Here is a 26,853-nt window from a genome sequence, read left to right on the forward strand (position 1 = left end):
ATTTTTATTGCATTGTGCTATAACGTGTTTTCATCTTTACAACTGATATGAATACCACTTCCATGCACGTGTATAAAATGACGAGGCAGTTCAGTTTCAGTTCGCCTGAAGGCGTCCAAAGGTTTTGTTTGTTTTCGATCTTGGATTAGAAGCGTAATCGTAAAACGTGTGATAGTGTCAATTGAACGGATCAATACTTGTAATTCTAAAAAGCTTCGGGAGACCTTTGTACGATCTCAACCTTACGTAGTCTCGATTAAAGGTAATGAATACATCGCATTTGACATCACATTGTTGCATTCTCAACCAAGTACTAAAATCATTCCACACCGGAAACTATTGTCCTGTATTATGAAAGTCATTCACTCTATATTCGAAAGCCTACAAAATTAATGCTTAGCAAAATAATGGATGCTACTTTATGGGCAGCTATAAACATTTCGGAGTCCTTTCGCATCATGACATACCTTCAACAAACTGTACAATAATAAAGCAATCAAAATAACTTTGTTGCCGTTTTGAGGTTGGATATAATCACGTTATTAGAGAGGAACCTCATAACCCTTGTCTATAATACATTAAGAAGACTGCTGTCCGGTCTAGTCAAAGACATCAAGACATTGTACGGACGGTGCTACATTTTGCTTTTCCTTCTCTTCGTTTTCATACTGGTACATTGCAATCTCTGAGCATCCATATACAAGTATTTCCCATATCGAATGATTATATCATTATACCACAACTGCAACCACGGCGGCAGATTCTAACAGTGCGTCGTTCGACATAATACAGACGACCGTGAATACATGAACTGGACTGGACTGATAGCCAAGCATACATTCAAACAGTAAACACGCTGGAAAACATGCAAGCAGTTTACACATTACTCACAAACGACTATGTGCATGATATATCATACCTCCTGAAACGTCGTGTGGTTGACGAGTTCATTAAACATGTTAAAAAGAAAATGTGAATCGAAATTAGCAACGAAAAAAAAAGCTGAACAATGAAAAACGATAACCGTTTGTAATTGCACTCATTCAAATTACGTCATTAGGGTTGATTTCAGTGAATCAAAATGATCATATCGAAACTATTGTCATTCTGTCTTTATGATGGCGCCTCCACGTTTGTTTTTGTTAGTTAAAGCTTGTGATTTGTGGCATAGACCTACCAACAATACTATATTCGGTTGTTTTGACAAATTTTCTTTCACAGCCCTGGTCCATGTGACAAAAAGAAGGAATTAGAGAAGAAGGAAGAAGAGTGAGGAGGAGGATAAGGAGGAAGAAGAATGAGAAACAAACAAAGAACAAACATGGAGAGAGTCTCCACTCTCGGAAAATAGCATTCAACACAGACATTCAACACATACGTTCAACACAGACATAGCTTTAGTATGTCTGTATTGAATGCTATTTTCCGATTTTGCAGTACCAAGCATTTATTCAGTCTCCACTCTATTGCACTTCGTATTATTGATGATACCCCATTTTCAACTCACACTGGATGAAACTCAACCGAACGTTTCGTTGTTAGCTTTAATGAATGCAGTGAAAAAAAAAAGAAATCGATAAAATGTTCACTCATTATATACTGATTTGCAATGATACTGTTAGAACAACTAGCACCAGAATTCATTTTCTGTTCTTTTCTTTGTTATGTGAAATCACACTGGGACATTAGGTATGACAAACAATAGATCGCAAGAGCGGGGCATACAAAAACAAGTTGTACAAGTTGGACTTAATATTGGCATTTTGTACACATTCATCGACCAAGGCCACATCTTGATTGCTATATCTCCATTATGCTTTAACACATTGTCTCGGCATCCCTGCACACGATAGAGTGACGTCATCCCGCCATGAAGGAAAAATATGGCGCTCTCCGCACTAGACTGCAAACGTTGCCGTGGTTTGCTTTGAACTGCTTACGGACTGTTGAGAACTTGGTTCGGCCTTCTGACCGCCATCGGTCTACAAACAGGAAAAAAAAAAATGGAGGAAAGTTGTTATTACAATGATTTGATATAACTTTATTGCATGATACACGAAAGAATAGATGGATCGTCAAAGATCAAGAGTAACAATCAAAATGTCTGAGAAGCATGTCGATAACGGTGTATTTATTCCTTAGTATTTCTTAGGTTCATTATTTGTGTTACAATCTGGGAGAAAAGAGGGGATATTGTGCAACTAGGCTAGTGCGAATTGTTGATTTCAATATTGAAGTACGTAGATGCCTATATGCTTGATAGTGCAACATTGCCATGGAAATGTCTTATTATGATACCTTGACTCCCTGGAGCTCCACGCCATTTTTCCCGTTGGGATCCTTGCTGGACCGCTTCCAGCTCAGTCCCTTGGCCGAGGCGCCGGCCTGCACCGCTTTCTCCGTGGGAGGAATGTTTTGCTCATTACGCTTCTTCTTCTTCGCCTCGGTGCTGCGCTGGCGAGCTAACCAGTTCTGGTTGATCTCCTCACACTTAGCCTGAAATAAAGAGAAACAGTCGTGAGAGAGCGGGGGGGGGGGGGGGGGGGAGGAGGAAGGAGAGAAATAGGGTGAGTTCAGTGTCATAGGAGATGTGTTTGATTTCCCGGAATATTTCGATGGGTAGTTGATACGAGAAGACATAATGATTATGGTATAAACCGGTTAAATTGTTGATAACTAAAGCGTTAATTTAGGCACTAAATTTCCGTGCTAAAGTCTGAATGTCATTATGATATCAAGCACTGGGCCGCCACGTGTTTGAGCAAAAACTTGTAGTGGCGATCCTTCCTCTGCACAATTTCTTAGTTAAGTCTTTACGTACCACGTTCTCATATCCGACTAAGACCATGGCTTGCTAATTTGTTTTATGACATAAATTTTAAAAGTGTAATTAATTACATTTATTTTCTTTCTTTGTATCTTGTACATTGTAATCCTAATCCTTTTGACATTTCCTGTTTTATACTGAAAATAAATTTGATAAAGTATGAGTTTATGTTGAAGAAAAATAAAGTCAAACAAGCAAACAAACAAATCAGAGAAAAAAAAATATTGTTGCATAACATTAATTTATGAAAAACCGGCAAACTGTCAGTACAATCTTGTATACTATATAAAGAGGATAATCAAGAATGGAGACCTATGTTCTGATTTTTGCATGAGGTAGGAAAAATGAATTAAAAATGTGCTTGTGCTTACGTCATATTCTGCTGTTGCTTTCTCCATCCTTTTCCTGGCATTATTTTGCTGCAAATTGAAATGAGTGAATATCAACGACATTAATGGCTACAAGACTTAGTGTAAGGACATAGAAAATGAAAAAGGAGGGAAATTACAAAGTAAGACTTGATTTGGATCATAATGTCCGTTGACTGGCAAAATAACAACTCCACATTGAAGTACAATATTCGACGGAGTAACTTAATAAGTCAGTGTCCTTTTACCCATTTGAGCCATAAAAACATAGATTAATAAAAATGCGTTTTTTATTTCATTTTGTAAGACCGTGATAACAGATGTGTGGCCCTTTCATAAGCGGAAAATGATTCTGCAGACCTGAAAATTCATCAGTATCACTGTTCCACTACTTCATGCAATTTTAGTGCTAGTAAAACTTGCAGAACCATCGAAAGTTCACAATAGGGTTAAGATAACTTCAAATTTTCTTCATTATCATTATCTTATTATTGCTATCAACATTATAAATATTAATAACATCAATTACGAATTTACTCATGCAATCGAGGGTACGTCTTTCTTTCCAGATGTTTGGATTACTTGTGAAAATAATTTGGTAAGGGTGAAGAGATTGTACCTTGACGAAGCTCGTGAGAATGAACCCGACTGTGATGTTGAACACCATACCAGCCAGGATGATGATTGAGATGAAGTCGAACCACTTGGCCCAGTCCTTGTCGGCATCGGGGTCGTTGAGCTCGACGACGGAGGAGAGGGCATTCTGGCCGACGACCAGACAGTGGAAGATCAGACAGCAGAGTACGAACTTGTCCTGTATTGATATTTTAATTTGAATAATGATGCTGAACGCTGAAAATGATATTTTCAGTTTTGTTTCTACAGGCGATGTATGGCTACTACATGCATCCTGGGACTGTTTGCAATGGGACTCTCGCATACAGTGGCATATATCTATTCAGGTAGACTGTGTGCAATGTTTATGAATTAGTTTACATCCCAGTTATATTGGATTAGATTCAACGTTTTTACTTAGCATTTGAAAGTCCTATTCTTATAAAAGACTTAAAAGAATGCAAATGACAATAGCAATACACAAGAGCAGGCAGGACACAAATTCTCTCCGATTAATTCATTATCGCTTGTACTTTTTTTTTTTCAATGAATCGATAGTGAAGTTTTGTAAGGGCTCAGTAGTCGGCAACAGAGAAAAGAAGAGATTGATAAAGACTACAAAACGGAGGTGAATTTTTACCCTGTGTTGAGTTGGTCATTAATTCATCAGTCCCATGCGGGATTCCATTAAAAGTCTATGAGAAATACGAGGTGAACGTCGGGGGGGGGGGGGATATCCGTGATGAGCGGACAGGGCAATTATTGTGACATTTACAATTTGTCTCTACCTGAATAAATATATGCGAGAGGAGACAATAGAATGGATCCTTGTTCACTGACAGAGGATAAAACCAAAGCCATACTTACTAGCAGCGTAAGATATGAGATGAGCGGAAGCGACTGGCTGACCACATACTTGAATGCCACAGCTGTGAGGAGCAGGGTGACCGTGACGCTGAGTCGATCAGCCGGGAGGGTGCGGTCCACGACGAAGGACGAAAACGTCAGGAGGACTATGAGCAGCTATACAGAAGAGAATAAAAACGGTGTGCAATACAGTGCACTCCGTTATAACGAACGCGGTTATAACGATTTTCAAGTCACAACGACATAAACATTCAGGCCTGTACATTATCGGCTGTATGTATTTTCATTGTTTATTTGTTTGGTTCTAACGAAATTTCGATATAACGAAAAAGTGCCGGTCCCGAGGACTTCGTCATAACGGGAGTCCACTGCATATGTGACCCTGCACCTCAAAACAAACAAAAAGTCGCCAGACATGAATTTTTAGTTAAGACCATATTCTGAAAGAGCAGACTTTAAGCTTTAAATGGTGTATAACTCAAATCAAATGGACTCTCCTAACCTATCTAAATATTGGAAAGAAAGCACAAACTCAGGAAAAGTGGGAACTGAGAAAAGAGGCTCTGAAGTACAGTGTCTATTCAAGCGCTTAATCTTTACCAAACCGTGCTGGCTGTGCGATGAATGGGACAAAAAACAGGAAGTAAACCACCAGAGTAACAACAATGAAGGGATTATCAAATTGAACTGAAATTAAGCATGCCTCATGAACACATTCTGCCCATAATTAATGCCAACTTTCAAAGCAGTAGCACTATCCTTTCAAAAGTTATTAGAGTTGAAAGTGAAGAGCGTGGACAAGGTTTTTCAGAAATGAAAAAGGGATTCTAAAGACACACCTGATCAGACTATTCTACCAAAAATGTTCGAGATAAACTGCTAAAAAAAAAAAACATACACTTTCCTGCCCGTTTCATGATACCAAATTTTTGCATAATGTAAAAGAAGACCCGCTCTTTCAGAAAATATGAAAAAGTCAAGTTCGGCTACCCATTTCACTTATTTTTAGTCCTCACGCAAAATCAGTGTGTGCGACTTTATGTTCGTTTTGAGGTGCACGGTCACATATGAGAAATAAATACATGTCAGAAATAAACGCATTTTCAGGTCTTGACTATACGAGCTAGCTCAGTCATTCTGGTAAAACACTTGTCGGATCAGGATCTCATTAGATGAAAAGATGCAACTTTACGCAAATTACCCAAATCAATAAGTTGCGAGAGTTCAGCGTTTGATACGTACTGCAGATCGAATACGCCATATAGGCAAAATCATATCCACGGTATCCACAATAAAAAACATTAATTTTCTTGATAAGGGAGATGGCTCAGAGATTATTCCACCTTTATATTCTACCACTATTCACATCCTGCTAAATACTGTAAAACTTGTACGTCTCCCCACTTACAAAAACAAAAACAAAAACATTTGCCTGCTGTGTAAGACGTAAAACAGTTATACCATTGTAATTCACCAATGTTAATTTGTTTATATATTTGATTTTCTATTTATTTATTCATTCATTTATATACTTATTTATTTGTTTATTTATCTATTTATTTATTTATTTATTCATTCATTCATTCATTCATTCATTAAGTCTTCTTTAAAAGCAGGGTATAGTCCCATTCAGTGCCACAAAGGCCTGCTTTACAAGGGAGCCCTGCGTTGATATACATTATATATTACATGTGCACACAATAAAAAAAAGAACAAAACGAACATAGATATGATACAGCTAAAGAACAATCGGTTCGTAAGAACATAAAACACATAAGAAAGAACATAAAACGAGCGGAGAAAATAGATATCTGAATTATTCATAGCTAGTGCAAAGGGTTCACATCAAATGAGAGATTGATGTTGGCGTACACGATTCTTAAATGTTTGCAATGAGGAGGCTGTTTGAATAAAAATGGGTAACTCATTAAATGCTTAATTGCTTGCAGCATAATGTTAACGAGCATTTCTTATATTCATTTCTAGGTTTGGATATATGTAATTGGCAAGAAAGGGCATATCGAGTGGTAATAGTATAGGCGTTTGGTCACAAGTTTGACTATGTACGGTGGAGCTAAATATAGCGTAACAATTTGTACACCAGGACAAAACGGCGTAGCCAGGATTTCATCTTTAAGGGGGGGGGGGTGTACCCCCTCCCTCGGTAAGAACTTTTTTGCATTTTGATGTTGTAAATGGTGCAATTTGATGCATGTTTTTGCGCGTTTTATCGACGTGAAACAGTAACACTTGTTTAAGGTAGCAGTATATTTTAGTGTAGATTGTTATTGAACAATATTTGCCTATAAAATGGTGTAATTTAAATACACTTCTTGTATTAATTCTTTTCACTGAATATCATGAACGCGACTGAACCCGAGCGAGCGGAGCGAGCGAGGGGGAGGGGAGGGTGTCGGAGGGGGGTGACCCCCTCCCACGGTGAGAACTTTTTGCATTTTGATGTTGCAAATGGTGGAATTTGATGCATGTTTTTGCGCGTTTTATCGACGTGAAACAGTAACACTTGTTTAAGGTAGCAGCGTATTTTAGTGTAGATTTCTATTGAACAATTTGCCTATAAAATGGTATAATTTAAATACACTTTTTGTATTAATTCTTTTTACTGAATATCATGAACGCGACTGAACCCGAGCGAGCGGAGCGAGCGAGGGGGAGGGGAGGGTGTGTCCCCCCTCCCACGGTAAGAACTTTTTGCATTTTGATGTTGCAAATGGTGCAATTTGATGCATGTTTTGCGCGTTGTATCGACGTGAAACAGTCCCACTTGTTTAAGGTAGCAGTGTATTTTAGTGTAGATTATTATTGAACAATTTGCCTATACAAAAGGTATAATGTAAATACACTTCTTGTATTTAATTCTTTTCACTGATTATCATGAACGCGACTGAACCCGAGCGAGCGGAGCGAGCGAGGGTGGAGGGGAGGGTGTGGGAGGGGGGTGTCCCCCCCCCCTCCCACGGTGAGAACTTTTTGCATTTTGATGTTGCAAATGGTGCAATTTGATGCATGTTTTTGCGCGTTTTATCGACGTGAAACAGTAACACTTGTTTAAGGTAGCAATATATTTTTCGTTGCAATCTGTTTAAATTTGTCTTTGTTAGTGACCCCCATACAGCACAACAGTATTCAATATGTGGAAGTATGAAATGAAAATACAGCTGATTCGTGATTTTACGTGTTAAACACGATTTGATTCTTCGTATACACACAATAGAACGAGAAATTTTCATGACTACTTCATCGATGTGGGGAGACCCGCCAGTCAAGAGTTTGTTCAACAATTACCCCAAGGTGTTTTGAGTCTCTTGATAGTTTCCATGCAAAGGCCTGCCATTTATACAAATTTGAAAAGAATGTCTCTGTTTTCCTCGGCGAGGTCTGAATAACAAGACTTTCGTGGGTTTTTTTTTTCTAAATCAACAATCATACCATTATCTGAAAACAATTTACTGAGGAGTAGAGTGTCTGCTTGAAGTTGTTCCTGTACTTTGTAAGCATCACGACCTGGGTGAAATATTGCCTTGTCGTCTGCATGAAGAGATACTTTAGTCCAAGGAATAAAGTTTAAGCTAGGAACATCATTATGAACATACAAAAGAGCAACGGCCCTAGTATTGAACCCTGTTGGACTCCTGTTTGAACGGGGAGAAATTCGGATCTCTTGCCTTTAAAAAGAAACGCATTGCTCTCTCCCTATCTTATACGTAAGATTCAAACCACATTAGTTCAGTTTTGTCTATGCCGAAGTAGGACAATTTCAGCAAAAGCAGGTCATGGGGTAAGACATCGAATTTGTGTAGCAGTTCATGATTATGAAAAAGATTCATGTGAGCGTGATCTCATCATTCAGTTTGTGGGATACGGAAACGTAGAAAACAACTCTCACCCAGAACAACATTAACAACAACTCACCATTATGAGGGCAATGTTCCAGATGTAGAATCCAGGTTTCCGCTGGACGTGCGTCGTGATGTGGTAGATTGGATAGCTTCGGTGAGCGCCAACCAGCGACTTGTCTTCTTCGATAGGCTGGGCGATCACGTGTTTCCACAGCTTCCATTGTTGGTTTCCTGACAAGTTTTAGTCGGTTTAGATCAATCTATAATCTGACAGAATATCCACTATAGTTCTCACCGTCACGATCCCTCTATAGTGAATCTAACCACATGCATCACAAGGTTGCGAAGTCTGTTCTATTTGAAAAATCTCATGGGGGCGGGGGCGTAGGCTCTATAGGAGGGAATCAGGCAAACAGAAGTGATACAGGTTTCACCATACACAGATTAGAATTCTAGACAGATTTGTGTTTACATCTTCCTTTTGGTACTTTTCTACTTGACACTCATGAGACGAGGGACGCAAATATCAGACAATATTATAATATCATTTATGGTAAGTCACATTATAAGTTTCATACGATCAGCTTGTGGATCCAAAAAGGTTCATGTTTTCTCTTGTATTTTTGTATTTGTTTATTTGTTAGAACTGCACTGTATGAAAATGATGTAAAGTACATATTATGCTATTGATCCATAATGAGAACACTGATACTCAATAACACTCATGGATTTTTTTTTTTTACAAATAGTTGTGCTGCTGTATACAGCTTAGTCCAGTTTAGACACTGTCAGAAGGCAAAAACAAAATAGAAGTTAAACAATGTATAAAAAAACAATGAAAATTTCTCCTAAAGATGCATACAGAGATTAAATCATATCTAAACAATTACTTTGATAAGGTTCTGGAACTACACTAAACCAACCCTAAACTGACGAGTTATCTTATATGCTTTTAAGATATCTCTTGTGAATGTGAGTTTTCATAGTGAATTTGTAAAATGACCCAAGGTAGAGAGTGCAAAGATATGTTTTCAGTATATATTCCAACAGGCTGATGCATTAATAAAAAAAAATTATATCGTAGGATCACATTTATGAATAACTTCTTTTGAAAAGGTAGAAAACAGACCATCAGTGATCTCTCCTGCGTGAGTGGGGAAAACACTTTTCCTCCTAGAAAAAAAAAAACACCCCAAAACAACAAAAAAGTCCTGCTTTAGACCGCACTCCTTGCACATTGACGTCATCAGACGAAAGGCCGGAAGCAGAACGAGATATCACTTTCAGCGAACCCTCAGTCTCTCTTTCCTCCTCAGACTTAAAGCTCAATTTCAAAATGAATGATGCGTTAAAATTCCTGGCTCGCACAAGGTCGATCCATTTACATCAATGTGCAGTATTTTGTTTAAAGACCATTTAAAAGGCCTTCACAGCCAGGGGTCCGTTTCAAGAAGTCATCGCATAAAAGTCTTTACACAAATCTCAATATGGCCAAAGTCGTCCGTAGCTATCACGAGAGACTTTTGAGGAGAAGTAAAAACAATTTCATGAAGTCTCTCATAAGACTTTCATGAAACGGACCCCAAGACTTACAGAGATTACATTACATCGGGGAATATTTGAGAGCTTCATACTTCTGTCATTATAATTGATGCTAGAATAGTCACGGAACTTCCTCTTTCCACTGTGAGAACAGGTGATCACGTGACACTAATGATAAAAAAAAAACGCTCGAAGTGTAGACTTAAGAGCAAAGTCATACCACCATTGACAATTCTATGTCACAGCTGATGAGTAAAAGTGAAGGAGAAAACAGTAATCAATTTGACTCCAGATATTTGCTGTGCGGATGACCACGAGCAGACGAGAATTATCGTTTGTCAACAGGGAACCTTTTCACGCAATATATTTTCATCATTGTATCGTTTGAAGAAATCTAAAGTAAGCCCACAGCTCCAGTGACCTGGTGACCGTCTTGATCATCATGTGCTGTCCGGTGAATAGTGTGTAATGCAATAATTTCAGTCTGCTCACCTGTAAATGTGTCAAGTCGGATGCTGTCCTTGATATTCATATCCTTAACAAATTCGACATCCTCAACTGGCCAGTCAGACATCAGTTTGATCGTCAATTCCTTTGAAAAAGAAATTCATGATTACCAATGATTACCATTATATATATATATATATATGTATATATATATATATATATATATATATATATATATATATATATGTGTGTGTGTGTGTGTGTGTGTGTGTGTGTGTGTGTAAAACACATAGGCCTATTTATTTTTCAGCTGATGGTGTGACAAATGCGTATTATAGATGTATAGACATCTCTCACCAAAGCTAAGCTCTGCTTGTTGACTGTGGGCCCCTTGTGTATTCTTCTCCACATTGACATGATCTTTAAAATTCTTGGTCTTCTTTTTATCTATAATTTTGCAATTTCTAGAAAACAAACAATGTTATGAAATGGATTATGTTCAGGTTTTGAGTAGCATTACGTCTTATTTTGCCATTTGGTTGTCACTTTGTAGAAAAGGGGGCACTTCTCGTCAAATCGAGTCAAATTAAATCAAATTAAATCAAAGTGAATCAAATGAAATCATATCAGACGAAATGAAATCAAGGTCAAGCATCCCTCACCCCACCATCCGCTTTTCATAATATAGGCCTACCTGGTAGTCGAAGGGGAAATCCTTGAGCTCCATGCTACACTTGAAGGTGCCCTTCATCCGGATCGAGAGTCGGACGTCTGGGATGCCGCCAGCTTCGTCATCGTTGTTTGGGACGATGTAATGGTTGGTCTGCATCTTGTCGATGCTGACTGCGTTGAAGAAGTAGAATCGAGGGTCCCACATTTCCTCCCATTTTACTTCCTATAAAAGGGTGGAGCAAGAAAATCGAGGATTTTGAGGGGAATTTTTTTTGCTTTGTTTTGCTTTTTAAGAAGATAAGAAATTACAAGTTTTTTAAGAAGATAAAAAGAAAAAAATGGATAAAAGGTGGCAATGTGAATGAGAGAAAGAGGTGATGAGTGTATCTCAAATGTTTGTAATCAACCGTGAAAGAGATGGGAAGGGTTGAGGGAAGACCTGAAGAGACATATACATTGTACGCGATACCTTATTTCTTTTTGTTCAAAATTACAGTTTCTCAGAGCTTTCAGCTCACTAACTGATACATGTTTCGTCAACCCAGATACTGTCTGTCTTTAATACTACTTTCCATGGCTATTCACAGAAATACATGTCAATCAACCAGTGATTTAAGTGCTAAGGGTAATGTCATTCATATTTTTCTCGATGGCAATGCATCATAGAGCGAACTTGTCAACGACGTAAATCCATGGCTTAGGCACTGTTCATTCAAAGCTCGAAAAAGCCACATCTCCGCAAGTAGTCCTGACACTGCTCTAAGATTCTCCTTTTAACTATTGTGATTCTGCAGATGCTTTTGTCGTTTTATTGTTGGCATTACAACTCACAGCATGGATGTTTGACATGTACTTATTAGATCCACATCCAAGCCAAATGACGATTCGGCGTAAGAAGTACCTTGGATTGCTTATACTACACCATGACCGTCGTCCATTATGTCATTAAACAAGGATGTCGATCATGAGGTTGCAAGCTACTGATGAATTATAACATACCTCTCTTTTGAGACCTTTGACCTTTGGCTCCTTCCACGTGACACTGAGGTAGATCTCGGCAGTGAACTGTTGAGTCACCGTGTCGATGTCACCAACCGTGATTATGTTGCACCTTATCCGCGCGAAGACCTGCCGATTCGAAGTGTAACGGGGGAGGGAAAGAGAGACCCATCCCATTATTGCATGAAGTAAAAAGGGTATGCACAACAGTCATGATTTGTGATCGATTGAGTTAATCCCGTAGGACATTTTTATTGAATTACACGATCGGTTGTTGATGTGTTTTTAATGAATAAAAGGAACAAAAGTGAAATGTAGGCTTGAATACGCACTAGTTTAGTAGTCGATTGTATGAAAGCCAACTAATAATAAATGAACACAATTGCACTTGTGTAGTATATGGACTTGTATTCTTACTGATGCAGCAAAAATCACGCATTTTTAATCGGTATGATCATAGCCTTGCTCTCTTTATTTTCATATCCGTATCCATGTACTCCTCTAATTATTGCAATATACCAAGTGATTACCTTCGCAACTATACCCACTCTACCAGTATAATACCCTGCCACATATGCACTCTGTGCGTGCAACATTCATTGTATCGTATGTCATGAATTAATAGAGCCGTTCAGGATGTGAACTTTCATGAGGTCAGATTTTCTTCAAGGAAATAGGTAGGCGAGGTATCAGACTTCCTTTCTTCCTCTCGGCTGAGACAAAAAAAAAGAAAGAATAAGAAAGAGAAAAAGAGAGAATGAAATGACAGCTTTATGGGCTTAGCGCATGCTACTGTGACGAGTATAGACACGAACGGGTGTATATTTTGCCAAATTCGAGGATTCTAATTATCGAAGAGAGACTTCCCACCGTAAACTCGACTTCCGTTGATAGGACCTTTATGATTATGTAATCATGATAATCAGTTCATGATTTGTAAACAAACATGTTTATTGACATGAATATCGAGAGTAAACAAGGCCTAAAAAACCGTATTGATAATGGTCCCTCGGTTCAATAGCTCATACTGTAGTTCGATCGCTATACTGGCTTTCGAAGTAAAAATTTAGGCCTAGGCATAATCATCTCGATTCACCATTACAAATTTATGAACTATAAATTACCTATTATCTGGATGTTCGTTCAGCTGTATGACGTATGGTCATAAACATTCATTTCCTTATTATTTGGTACATTTCGGTCACGCAGACTTCTTTGATGAACATATCAAACACGAATGCACACACACACAAACACACACACACACTATAGGAAATGACGCGAGGGCACACGTATATAATTCGTCTATCTGTCTCTCTATGTCTATCTATCTATCTATCTATCTATCTCTATCTATCTATCTATCTATCTATCTATCTATCCATTTATCTATCTATCTATCTATCTATCTATCTATCTATCTATCTATCTATCTGTCTATCTATATCTATCTATCTAACCTTCTTCATACACACATGAACACTATCCCATAAGCAAATAGACCTACATAATCAACCTTCACATAACACTGCGTATATATGAATCTAATTGAGTGTATAACATCTGACTTTCAGAAAACACAGTTTGATACCTTTCAACAATTGCTGACATACAATGTGTTATTGTTATGCATTGTGACCCCATGTATACGGCCCGCCTTATAGGTATACGACCTAATTGAAATTAGTTGTAAAAGCCCTGCAGTCTTGCGGTCCTAGTATTTTACGTTTGATTGCAAATGCATCTGATAGAAGTTGCATTGTATATCAATCTCAGCCCGTACCCTGGATTCGTCACAAATCTGTCAACAGTTGCATTTGATTTCAAATCAATCACAAATTGTAACTTCCATGGAATTTTGAATAAAATGGTTCCAGTAAGTCATTATTTACATCAAAATTATTGATTTTGCGCGAGTTTTAAGCCCTCTAGATTAACGATTATTGCAGTGTACTATAAATATTTATACATTTTGTAATCTCACCTTTGATTTAGATTTTAAACCCTTGCTTTATAGAGTGTAGTATTGCCCGATTAAATCTGGTTGCGTACTTGCAACTGTATTTTGATTTGAGAAATCGGTATAATCCCGGCTTCGGGGACCAAATCAACCGACGGGGAATGCTCTGAAATGTGAAATTTAAGGAATAAAATAGGTGCATTTCAGGCTACTAGAAGGTCCCGTATTTGTGATCATTAATTATTGATGGGACCGCTCCATGGACAATTTACAAGTGTCTTTCATTTGGCTTACAAACGCAGGGCACCTGCTCTTTATTCAGTCATTTGGTTTGATGACGGATTTACAAAAGTAACAAAAGGCAAAACAAAACTGGTAGATTTTTCTCTTTAACAATTGGTACACAAATCCCTCACAAGCGGTGAGCAACCCCCAAAAGAGTTGGCAAGTATTTTGATCATGGATCCATATAGACTTTAATCGAATAAAGGCAGATACCGTACTATTAGTATCATATTGACGCAGCGGAAAATAACGAAAAATGCGACACATAAGGAAAAAACGATCTTGCTTGATAGCGTGCTTTAAAAAAATGAAATAAGAGAGGAAATTTTGTTCCCCAACTTTTCATTTAATACTCAAACTAAATAAAGATACTATCACAAGTTATCACCATAAGGATCACGTATCAAAATGATCAAGAATCAAATAAGCACACACATCATTATTTTATTAACCATTAACGTAAAAAAAAACCAGCATGGACAAATCTTACGCTGATTGCTAAAGTCCTTCAAATTTCCCTTGTCACATTTAGGGTCTAACCAAGATGGAAATCGTCCAAGGCAAAATTAGCGGTGACATCCTATCTAACATTGCAAACTCTCTCTCTCTCTCTCTCTCTCTCTCTCTCTCTCTCTCTCTCTCTCTCTCTTTCTGGGTGCTTGCCAGAACAGATAGATTGCGTGTGTGTGAAAGTCACATTCGCTCAAAGAATGAGAATGATAGAGAGATTAGTGAGATTTTTGAGTAAGGAGGAGTCATTTCTGCGTCCAATTCCTAGCCAGGTGAGACGCCAGTTAGCAAATGCTAGAACGCAAATACTGGCCGATTCTTGCTCACCATTTGTTCTTGGGCCAGTAATGCACTTTCGTTTGGTATATTTAAGAATACCGGTCTAATTCTGAAAAGCCAGATAGAATAGTACATTGAAGTATCGAAGCATGTATCATTATTTTATTTTGACATGATAAAGAAAGGTGCAGAAATCAAAACTAACAATGAAAAGAGATGTCGATAAACAAATACGAAGCTGACTGGAAGTAACACTAGATGGAAATGGTGACAATAAGTTGCTCGTACATGAGAAGTGCCTGATTCTCAGCTATATTATAGGCACCAGAATATTCCAAAATGAAGACTACTGGATGATGGCTTGAAGTGGAAAGGTAGTCTTAGGACCTACATGTATTACACAATGGGAAAATATAGGTCATACACGGGTACACGAGGACAAATGCACATATACAAGCACAGGCGCCGGAAGTGGGGGGGGGCAGGGGGCGGCCGCCCCCCCCAATCCAAAAAGTGGGGGGGGGGGCAAAACGCATTTTTGCCCCCCAAAAAGCCCCCCCCCCCAAAAAAAAAAAAAAAATAATAATGATAATAAAAATAAATGAATAAACAAAGAAAATAAAATAAATATGTATATGAATAAAAGGGAAAAATTATGGCTACAAACGGCAGCTTTTGGACTGTAAAATGTCAAAATTTTCAAGCTCGCTCGCTTCGCTCGCTCGCATCCAGCAGTTGAGCCCGGTGCGTCTCCCCCTTAATTTCTAAAGCGAAAAACATAGCTACGACGGCAGTTGTTGGACTCTAGAATGTCAAAATTTTCAAGCTCGCTCGCTTCGCTCGCTCACATTGAATCGTTATGCCATTCTCCTAATGTTGCTGACAGTAATTGCCAGTAGTTGCGCCCGATGCCCCCACCCCTTAATTTCCAAGGCGAAAGATAAATATAGCTACAAACGAGAGTTTGGGGACTGTAAAATGTCAAAATTTTCAAGCTCGCTCGCTTCGCTCGCTCGCATTGAATCGTTATGCCACTCTGCTAATGTTGCTGCCAGTAATTGCCAGCAGTTGCGTCCGATGCCCCCCTTAATTTCCAAAGCGAAAGATATAGCTACAAACGGGAGTTTTTGGACTGTAAAATGTCAAAATTCTCAAGCTCGCTCGCTTTGCTCGCTCGCATTGAATCGTTATGCCATTCTCCTAATGTTGCTGCCAGTAATTGCCAGCAGTTGCGCCCGATGCGCCGCCCCATTTATTTCCAAAGTGAAAGATAAAGCTAAACCCCAGTTTTGGGACTGTAGAATGTCAAAATTTTCAAGCTTGCTCGCTTCGCTCGCTCGCATTGAATCGTTATGCCATTCTCCTAGTGTTGCTGCCAATAACTGCCAGCAGTTGCGCCCGATGCGCCCCCATTTATTTCAAAGCGAAATATGTAGCTACAATTAAAACTCCAGTTTTGGAACTGTAGAATATCAAAATTTTCAAGCTCGCTCGCTTCGCTCGCTCGCATTTTATTGTTATGCCATTCACCTTATGTTGCTGACAGTATCTAATTTGTCGATCGTTTCACACCGTCATTCCATAATCCATGTAAGGAAAACTTACAATGTTCCTCAATGACTGCGTTGTTGAATGTATCACATTCCGTAATGTATTGTAGTCCCATTATTGCTCACGCACACACGCACAAGCATACAGACCGTCAAAATTACTTTATGGTTCCCCCCATGTTTCGACCCACCGTACGCCACTTTACATATATATACTATATATATATATAATAGATGTATGTGTGCGTGTGTGGGTGTGCGTGTGTGTGTGTGTGTGTATGTGTATATTGTGTAACATATGCATGGTCTAATCTTGAGCCCCCTCCAATGTTTGCCCCCCCCCCCCCCCCAATCCAAAACTGCTTCCGGCGCGCCTGTATACAAGAACGTGGTGAGTGCTCATCTTTCCAAAACACACACGCGCACACCAAAGGTGACGGAATGTAGTTATTATACAGCGTAAATGTGATTCATTGAAGACAATCCATAGCATGCACATCCAGGTCACGCACTTGATACAAGTTTACAAAGCTGCAAGTTGACCCATGCGTGTTATGCAGGACAATATACTATTATAACTTGTGTCCAATAAATCATGATTTTCACCCCACCTACTTTGCCGTATTGTTCAGCATTTTTCATCAACAACAAATGCCGCGGCAGCTTTCAAAATAGCGAGCACCATACATGTATCTACATACACGTCACCACTGACACGCAACCAGCCAGACAGGTTTGTGGCCACGCGCATAGAGTCTTCTGTGTTAGCACTGGAGAAATGTGTGCGGAAATACACTGGGGTACGAGAAGTGGGATCGTTTATCACCAAGAGGGTGGAATGAGGAGTAAATCCAAGGAACTGAATCACTAGAGCCAAAAGGAGCCAACGCCTGGCTTTTTTTAATAATCATGTATTATATGAATGGATTTCACTGTCGTGATCGTGTTTGTCGTGTTATGACGTGTAAGGGCAACTGTTTACGAAGATTATGATGTGTTGATTGCATTTCTAATTTTCCCGACAAATGTGGATCTATCAACTCCTCAAGCTGCTGCTGTCATGACACGTCCATTTTTGTCTTTTCTTTTCTTTTATTTTGCTGTATCATTAGTACTCTACTGACGATGAACCTTATATTGACGATTACTAGCGTCATTCTTTTTGTGCTACAAACTTGTACTGATACTTGAAAAGTTAAAAAAAAAGAAATGTTAGGTATAGATAGATAGATTCAGACATCATACTATAGGTGAATCGATTAATTTCTTATCTAAATCTTGATCTTAATGGTTTCAGTTATCAAGAGGCCATTACCATACCATAGACTTTTTTAGGTATAGAAAGTGTCCAAAGTCACTGGTCTAATGTACTCATACACAAGCATGATTACAGCCTTGCTCCTATCTACTTGTAAAATCTTACACAATTCCTCATGACATCATGTCAATGAACTATGGGGCAGCTTCAAACAGTCTTCGATAAATTAATACTAAAATAGTAAAACAAGAGCGCTACACAGCCGTACAAGTAGTCTTTGTATTTCTGTACCATCATTTGTAAACTCTAACATTTGGAAGATTCATGGTGTACAGCTATCCCGAAGAGCCAAACGAAACTCAAACGAATTATAACTACATGTGTATGTCACAAAGTAAAGCATATCATTCAAATCTAGTTTTCATTATCCATGGGTATCATTTTCGTTGTTTGATAGTACTGTTGCTTCATGACTATTTCCATGTTTTGTTTACTTCTAATGCATATTTGTTTCTTCTTCGAATGAAATGATAAACACACACACACGCACGCGAATATAAGAACCGTGGTTGTTTTATCAAGAATATTCCAACATTTTAGTTTAGTAAAGCGTTTCATATCGTATTTGTATACTCCTTGCATTTCCCGAACAAAATTACAGGAAATTACGATTAACGTTTCGTAAACCATGAGAATCTTTGGCTGTCTTTCTGGAGTATGAAGCAACATCTTCCGTTCTCCATCTACTTCCTGTGTTGACAGGTTACCACGCAAACATAACTACTAAAGGGAATTATTTGCGTCAAGCCGAAACTCACATGGGAAACTCACATACACTGACGTTATGATACGTGCGGAGTGGCATGTACTGAATGGAGACATGAATAGCATGCAAATTTTGATATTAACAGCCTTAAAGGGTGATGGATGGGAAGCAGGCATGGCACAAAAGCGAGCTACAATACCGAAAAGATATTTGCAAGCTGCATATTTTGTGGCACTTTGAAAATTCATACTGTGTCAACAATAATGTTTTTTGTTCTGCTTGTTTGTTTGCCTGTTTGTTTGTTTGTTTCATTTTAATACTGTTTAAAGAAAAATCAACTGTACTATCGCCCTAGAAAATGGTAACGATAACAGTAGTTTCTCGCAACGAGGATAAATGCTTTGGCGTTACACACCTCTGCATTTACCATTGCCTTCCAATACCAGTTGAAAAAGCAAAGCTGTGGATCAAAACGAATGGAAAACATTTTGTGCAAGAACAGGAATCGAACCAATGATGATCCACCATTCCCGGAGTGCTCTCACCTGTGAAGAAGATTGTTGTATTATGCATATGGATTTCAAGACCATCTAGCCAAAATGCATCGACAGTGTTTCAGGAAGAATCCCACAAATATTGTATTCATATGGAATTATCATTCTAGAATCAGTGAGAATTATCAATCCTAGAATCATTGTATACGTATGAGCGATTTGGATGTATGTTGGCGTGCTTCAGTTTGAGATGTCAGGGTACTTTGCACCCACGGTATATATTCAAGTTTTGTTATGTTTGGTTACCTGAAATAAATCAGAGATGTTCTTACACGCAGTCAATATAAACAACCGATATGCTTGATATACAAGGACAATTAGAAATCCTTCAAAGCTTCCTTTTTGATTACTTATAATGCTATTTAGTTCTTTTGGGGCGGGGGTCGTAAAGAGAAACACAATGGCAGCATCACACTCAATAGAATAAATGCCAGCTTCTGAAGTCGATTTTTTTTTCTTTTTAGGAGAGCAATCAAGTAAAGATATTTTTATATAGTTAAATTTCCATGATCTTACAAAATCAGATGCATTGTTAAAATTCCCTTAATTATACGTTTCCACAACTGTAACACCACAAGACCATAAAGGCTTTGGATATGAATTTGAACCCTTCTAAAATATTGAGTTGCCCCATGATTGGAGTTATAAGGTCCAACGCTCGACTTCACTCTTTGTAAGGTCTTATCTCAGTAGAATTCCAACTTGTAAGAGCATAATCATTTACAATGACGTCTTAGGAAAGTTAAAGAGTTACAAGATTTTCCATTGCAGTAATAATTTGCAATAAAACAAGTAAAAAACGGAACTTATTCACTCTGTTGGACTTTATCATAATACCACAAAATGACAGATGCAGCATCTTGATTATACGATGAAAGTGTCATATTTTATGACATTATGAAATGTATACTTTATCCAATTATTGTGTGACTGTTGCATGAATTATTAACAGTTATGGCAAAATACCACTGATACAAATTTTACTTTGCAAAGATACATTATGTTATCTCGTCATGATGGTACGAAAGTTGGTGACATCTTACCTGAATAGATCTGATCACCCGACAAACGAAAGTTTTTTTTTTTTTTTTTTTATAATAGCATCATGTCATTTTCTTGCAAAAGACGGTACTCACGGAAACAACAAATGAGAGATAATAAAGAACAAAATTATCAGCTAGGTGGTTATGATTTTTAGATCTCATCTTGCTATTTCTAAAGGCCCTTGGATGAGATTGCTGTCAAGCGCTGCTGTCAGGACCCCTCAGTTGAGACGCAGAATGTCGATCCATCAGCGCTTCCGTTTGAAAAACATCCTCTCCCTCCCACGCGGCTGGCAAGCGCAAATCTGATTGGCTGGCTGGAATTCAATTATCACCATTTCGTTGAGGGAAGAGGAGACGCTGGCATCCGTGCCTGTTTGTTTGCCACTTCTATTTCACTACGTTGAATGCAAAGCAACAACAAACAGAACACAACGACAAAAAAAAAAAAGGCCATTGATCATAGGTAACTATAATACACTGCAAAAGTTCCATGTCACCACATGCACTATAGTTCATTTCGGTTATCGGATCTTTGTTGCATTATTTGAGGATTGATTGCACAAAATAATAATAATAATAACAATAATAACAATAATAATAATAATAATAATAATAATAATAAGAATAATGATAATAATAGTAATAACAATAATAATAATAATAATAATAATAATGATAATAATAATAATAATAATAATAATAATAATAACGTAATCGCGAGAGAAAAAACTCGTTTATGCCCTTATGCATATTATATAGATCAATATTATTCTTCGGTCGTCCGGTCATTGCGTGACCCTACTGAAAAGGCCTATAGGAGTCGACAAACCTCTAAATACATGAAGTGGTTTTATCATTATCTGTAGTGTGTCGTATCAGCACGGTAATTAATATTATTAACCTATCCAACCTGCTGCGAGAATAAATTAAACGTCTCTGTCCATGTACAATTGGGCTACGACGGCACGAAACTTAACGACTACCCATCGCGATGTCTCTGTATGATCTGACCCAGCCCTATTCATCTAGTTATATACGCCGTCAGGAGTAATTTTAGGTCACGGTTTTGAAACGACACTTGGGTGTAGCAGCTCATTTCTCAATTCACTCTATACAGTCGGCTTGTTTTCCCGAGCACTAATTGTTTAATATTCACTCTCAGTGCAAGTCCCTTATTTTATATGTCCAACTGATTTACAGTACTCCGAGATGCTTTACATTGTGTCTCTTTGCAACTCTAAATGCTGCTGTACACATTTTTGTCGTTTGTCTTTACACACCTCTTCAACATTTTCGTTTTTTGTTTTTGTTTGTTTGTTTGTTTTTTTATCAGGTGTGGTCATAAAGATGGGTGCTTCTGGAATAGATGCAAAATAGGTTCAGAAATACTATGATATCCCATGAAATCAATTGGTTGCCAACTAAATTGATCGATTGGATCATAAATGAATCTGTAGTATCAACGGATGGTGTAATAACCTTTATTGTGGTGGAATTTCAAGGTGCTATCTTTTTTCTGATCAAAAGAATAGTCTCAGATTAAGGTCACCTTGATATCCACTCTTATAGTAATCGACTCTAGAGGAGGCCGTGTTATTGTTATAGCCATTGTTACTGATGCTTGAGGGCCTCGTTTATTTTTGTATATCAAGGTTCATTATCTAGAGTCAAATTAGCCACAATTGTGAAATTTTGAATTTGATTCTCTCATTGATAATGATCTAAATAGTGAAAGAAGAGAAGGCTTGATAAAAACACAGAAAACATCAAGGAAAAAAAATAGCAACAGATTCTTGAAATAAATAATCCTTTCCTTGGCATGTTACTGCCAGGAAATACTTGGCACCTTTTCACGCTTATGCAAAAATAAAACATAAACTAAAGAGAAGCAAACCTGGAAAGGTCACCTAGGAATTCATTTTATCTAGGAAATCAATATCATAAAGATGGTTATCAAGATTTCCTGTAAAGAAAATGTTGATATCTATAGACCAAAATTTCGCTATTATTAAATAACACTTGGCAACGGCTTTGATATGAGTTGTCCATGAAAGGGCTGTACAATTTGGATCATTCCCAACTAATTACCTTTGTGAAAAATTGTGGGAAATCCTGTACTTCAGAATGGAAAAAGCAAGTCGCGCTAGCTATCTGTAACTATGACGCCTGTTGATTTGGTCCATTAATGTCTCTCATAACGAGGCTGTAGAACGCAGAATATCTGTTTACGTCATCTGAAGTAGCTTGCTGAGGAAATTCAGTGTTCGCCTGTGACATTCTCTTGCTCTTGTGTAACATATAGCAGACGTATATATATCATATAATTGTATAAATATACTGCAGTCAGAGGATGCCTCCAATACCAATTTTCTGTATTGACCAGCCATTCAGTTCCATTAACCGTTTCAGGAATGTGTATGTGTAGGCCTATAGGCCTTTTGAATGATAAATTATTCTTCTTTATCCACAGGTTAATGCAAAACTAAATCTCTGACTCGAGCCTTTTATACATTTGTGAGTTAATGGTCGTTTGTGAAAGTAAATAATCCAATATCTAGATGATGTGATAATGAACCACGCCCAACAAGAACAGATCCCAACAATTGAAGTTTGTTGATTTGCAGGATGTTGGACTGTTTCAATGCTTGATGTTTTCCTGTTTAATTATATGCAATGACCAAATCACAGTCACATTCCCTTGCAATCCGATGTCCGCACTAGTTTCAGAATTACATCTAATGATTCTCTAGCAATCAGGAAATGATGGCAAATTTCCAATCGCTTTAACTTCGGAGGATGATAAGCATGCATTCTATTTCTGAGTTCTCTTCCCACATTTCGACGTCCCCTCCGACAATGTCTGAAGGACTTTGCAATGAGTTTGAACTGGTTGTCTGTGAGTACAACTAATGTTGCCGCTTGACTTGAACCAGGAACTGTTTAACAATGTTCAATATACTCTAACGGTTCTCTTGTAACGTTGTTTCACTGTCGTGCAGATGTATCGTGCAGATGTAGTGTTATTATGATATGACTTGTTTTTTCAATTGATTTCATTAATTGTGTTCATTCCTAGATGTCATTGTGCATCTCAAGCTGGACCCACGGCCAAGTAGACACCGATCAGTTTATTGCACCCCTTCATTTTCCCCTAGCTAATGATGGTTTTGATAGTGTAGTATCATTATCCTGCAGCTGTGATTTTACAAATAAACATAAATAAAAATAATGATAAACAGGCAAGCACAGCTCATCCCATTTGCATGTAGCAATCTTGAAACTTTAAGAATGTCCCATATCATGTGCTTTATTTTTTTGTTGGATTTCTATGAAACTTGAAATATTCCGTTTGTTTAAACTCATTGTAAACGACACATTCACTTATACAAGAAAATCTACAGGGGATGTTGTCGAAATAAAGTGTTGTAATAGAACACCTTACCAAATGGTTACGTCATGACAAAGAATACGAAATGACATCAGCTAGAGGAACGAACAGCCGTTGTATATGCCTACTCTCCGCTTTTGCATTTTACTCGGCGACTATAAGATACAGTACTAGCTATCACGAAAGCATCGCGTCTGAAGAACTATTTGCACATCGCTAATGAAGAAAGAAATATGTAGCTTCTCTACATTTTTACTCTTAATATCTTTGATGGATGATCTTTCGCTAGCATTCACCCTACTTTTGGCAAAATGCTTTGATATGATTACAGTCATTAAAATGTAACTATCGTTATTATTATTATTTTTACCATCTTGAATGACTGAATTGATGCGATTATAATGGGGATTTGAGAAAATATTTTATTTGACAAAGGGATTTCTAACAAATAAATTGTTTATCTATGGATCGGATAGGGATCAGGGACATTGCTGCCTGTTCATTGTTCAGTCCATGAATTTTTGTAATTCTCATTAATGAAGATTCATCAAACACCAAATAGGCCCACGAGACAATTATATTATGGTTTTCTGATGCATAAACGCAAATTGACAACGTGACGCAGTTACTATATGTTACAATCTTATACATCAAAATTAGAATAATCATGATACAACATCTTATTTTTAACTATAGCATAAGTTGACAAGATGGTCATTGGTTCAGAAATGGCAGGGTCTAATGATATGGTGGGCCTTACAAACGTAAGTTTATTTCCTTGCAGTTTCCATTCAATCCGAGGTGTTTTGAGGCATACGAAATGGAAAAGTAATGACATCAAAGTACTAATAAATTCAAAATAACTAATACAGTTAAGAACAGACATGAAAAGTACGCTTTCCGTAGTTGCTTAATACTAGTAGTTTCATTTCAAATCTAATGTATTATTACATTGTGAAGTATGTAAGCGCGTCATAGCTCCTTGTCATCAATCCTGATGGTGTCTCGCAAAAAAAAAAAAAAAAAAAACTTACCTATGTAAATAACCCTGCAGAAATTAACAGATTGAAAAAAGATTGAAAATGTGTCTCGCACTGCTGACACTCATGATCTAGCAGCTGAGTGGCTGTAAAAAGTGTCAACGCGGATCATCACAAATCTAACTGATTCAAAACATAGGGTGTTGCTCACCCGGGATACGCAAGGAATTATCCAACGCTGTCACTTCTTAAAGTACGACCTACATTAAGGACATTATTCTCATATCGCGCGATATCCTGTGTTGCACCCTGTGGTGTGTTGCATATCATGAGACTGCTCTAGTGAAGCCATTGGTTGGTTATGAGATTATGGTTTATCATGCTGCACGAGTACCAGTTCTTTATGTCTTTGAAATGTACAACCGCAGCGAACATTATCATTCAATCTTCGAACAACTAGAAGACCAAATGCAACAACACCGACTTTACAATAACAACAATGATGACACGTTTACTGGTATAGGCACCATAATTATGCTGATACTGTTATTTCTATTTCAACCACTGCTGCTTGGTTATACAGGTATATACACTGTACTCCTGCTGCTATTGTTACTGCTACTGCAGTCGCCGCCAGAGCGGCTGCAGTGACCTGTTCTTTCGGCTAGGGATACTACTGCTGTACTGCCTTTGCAATACTTTCCTTCTTCTAAAATATTTATAGCGACGCTACGGAATAAATGACTGCAAACCTTGAAAACTAAAAGCCAACATGTAAGAAAAGAAAAAGATTTTGCTATCAATATTCCTCATAGTCGCATTCTCCCTGAAGGGTGCAAGCCCATGCAGACACAAAACAACATTAACCAAAAAACAACATCAGCAAGAACAAGAGTTATGGTTTCATCTTTCGCGCTTTTTTACGTCCTAGTAGTTCACTATCGAGTTATAATAAGCACAAAGTACCTACTAGTGCAATCCCTTGCATGAGGCTGAAGCTGAATTATTTCAAAAGAATAACACCGATACCTTCTGTTTGTCATCTCTTTGCACGTGAAAGTCCTCGGTCTCTCCCGGCCGTCCGTTGATCTCGATTTGTTTGAGTGTGTCCTCCACTCGCGACAAACTTTGCACCATAGCGTCCAACTTCTCAACATTCTTATCCCCCGCCATTTTCCCCGTCGTATACCGCCACACACGCAGCAACTCTCCAGAGAACTTAGTCGGAACAACGTCGGAAGCCGAAGCGAGACCTGAACCCGTTGGTTGATTGGACGGACGTAGACGAGGTTGACGACGACAAAAGTTATCCCTAATAACATACGGCGGCGGGATGCGGGGTTGATACTGCGAAGCCAGCGAGCTCTGCTGCCTGCGTGGTGATGAAATAGAGTAGAAGTCCATGTAGACAGAGAACGCTAACTCAGCCAGGGACCTGGAACAAATTTCCCTAAATTCCTCTCTTCCCCCTCACGCGCGCGCTCCTAATTCGGCTCCACATTGAAAACATGGAGAGAAAGGGAGAAGGACAACCTCACTACCTACAGAGTAGATTTGTTGTGAAGAAACTATTCGCGTCACTCTTTATATTTTCCTTGTTTTATCTACTCTTCCTTCAGCTCGTTGCGTTGACGAAGATCAGTTAATTGGCAGAATCCGGCAACAGAAAGTCAAAGACTTTGCGGATCGGGAAGGGGTGCGGAACGAGGGTACGGGATGTGATGTCATAGCGTCCTGGCACAGAAGCCCCAACACACATAGCAGACGTGCGAAGGAGCTCCGCTGCTAAGGTTGCTTTGTATATGCGAATCACATACCTTACACTGTTCTCATGTTTCTGAGTCTCATTCTTAAACGGTCTTTGTTGTTGTTGTTGATGTTGTTGTCGTTGTTGTTGTTGTTGTTGTTGTTGTTTTGCTCCTTTCTGTTTCCTTCGTCTTTGCCAAAGGGAAGGGTCACCAAAAAAAAAAAAAATAAAATAAAATAAAGTCCGAGCTTCGCTCCACTCCTTTGAAAATTCATGAGGAACAAATTATTGCACTATGATATTCGAAACATTTAACTCGGTTTGGGCATTCAT

The 26,853-nt window shown here is 38.2% G+C and overlaps 1 protein-coding gene across 1 annotated transcript; it reads right to left on the minus strand.

Moving 5' to 3' along the window:
• Positions 1–1,898: 1,898 nt before the first annotated feature.
• Positions 1,899–26,177, minus strand: LOC139734885 (uncharacterized). Its single transcript, XM_071645666.1, has 10 exons — positions 25,803–26,177; positions 12,198–12,326; positions 11,221–11,421; positions 10,572–10,671; positions 8,611–8,768; positions 4,678–4,833; positions 3,815–4,009; positions 3,199–3,246; positions 2,299–2,496; positions 1,899–1,982 (listed from the first exon to the last, which is right to left on the minus strand). Exons 1-10 carry the CDS (start codon positions 26,175–26,177, stop codon positions 1,899–1,901), a joined length of 1,644 nt encoding a protein of 547 aa, XP_071501767.1.
• Positions 26,178–26,853: the final 676 nt, after the last annotated feature.

Source organism: Diadema antillarum, unplaced genomic scaffold (assembly GCF_040938485.1).
Source record: "Diadema antillarum isolate AM-2024a unplaced genomic scaffold, OU_Dant_1.0 seq00000550_RagTag, whole genome shotgun sequence".
Classification (NCBI taxonomy): Eukaryota; Metazoa; Echinodermata; class Echinoidea; order Diadematoida; family Diadematidae; genus Diadema; species Diadema antillarum.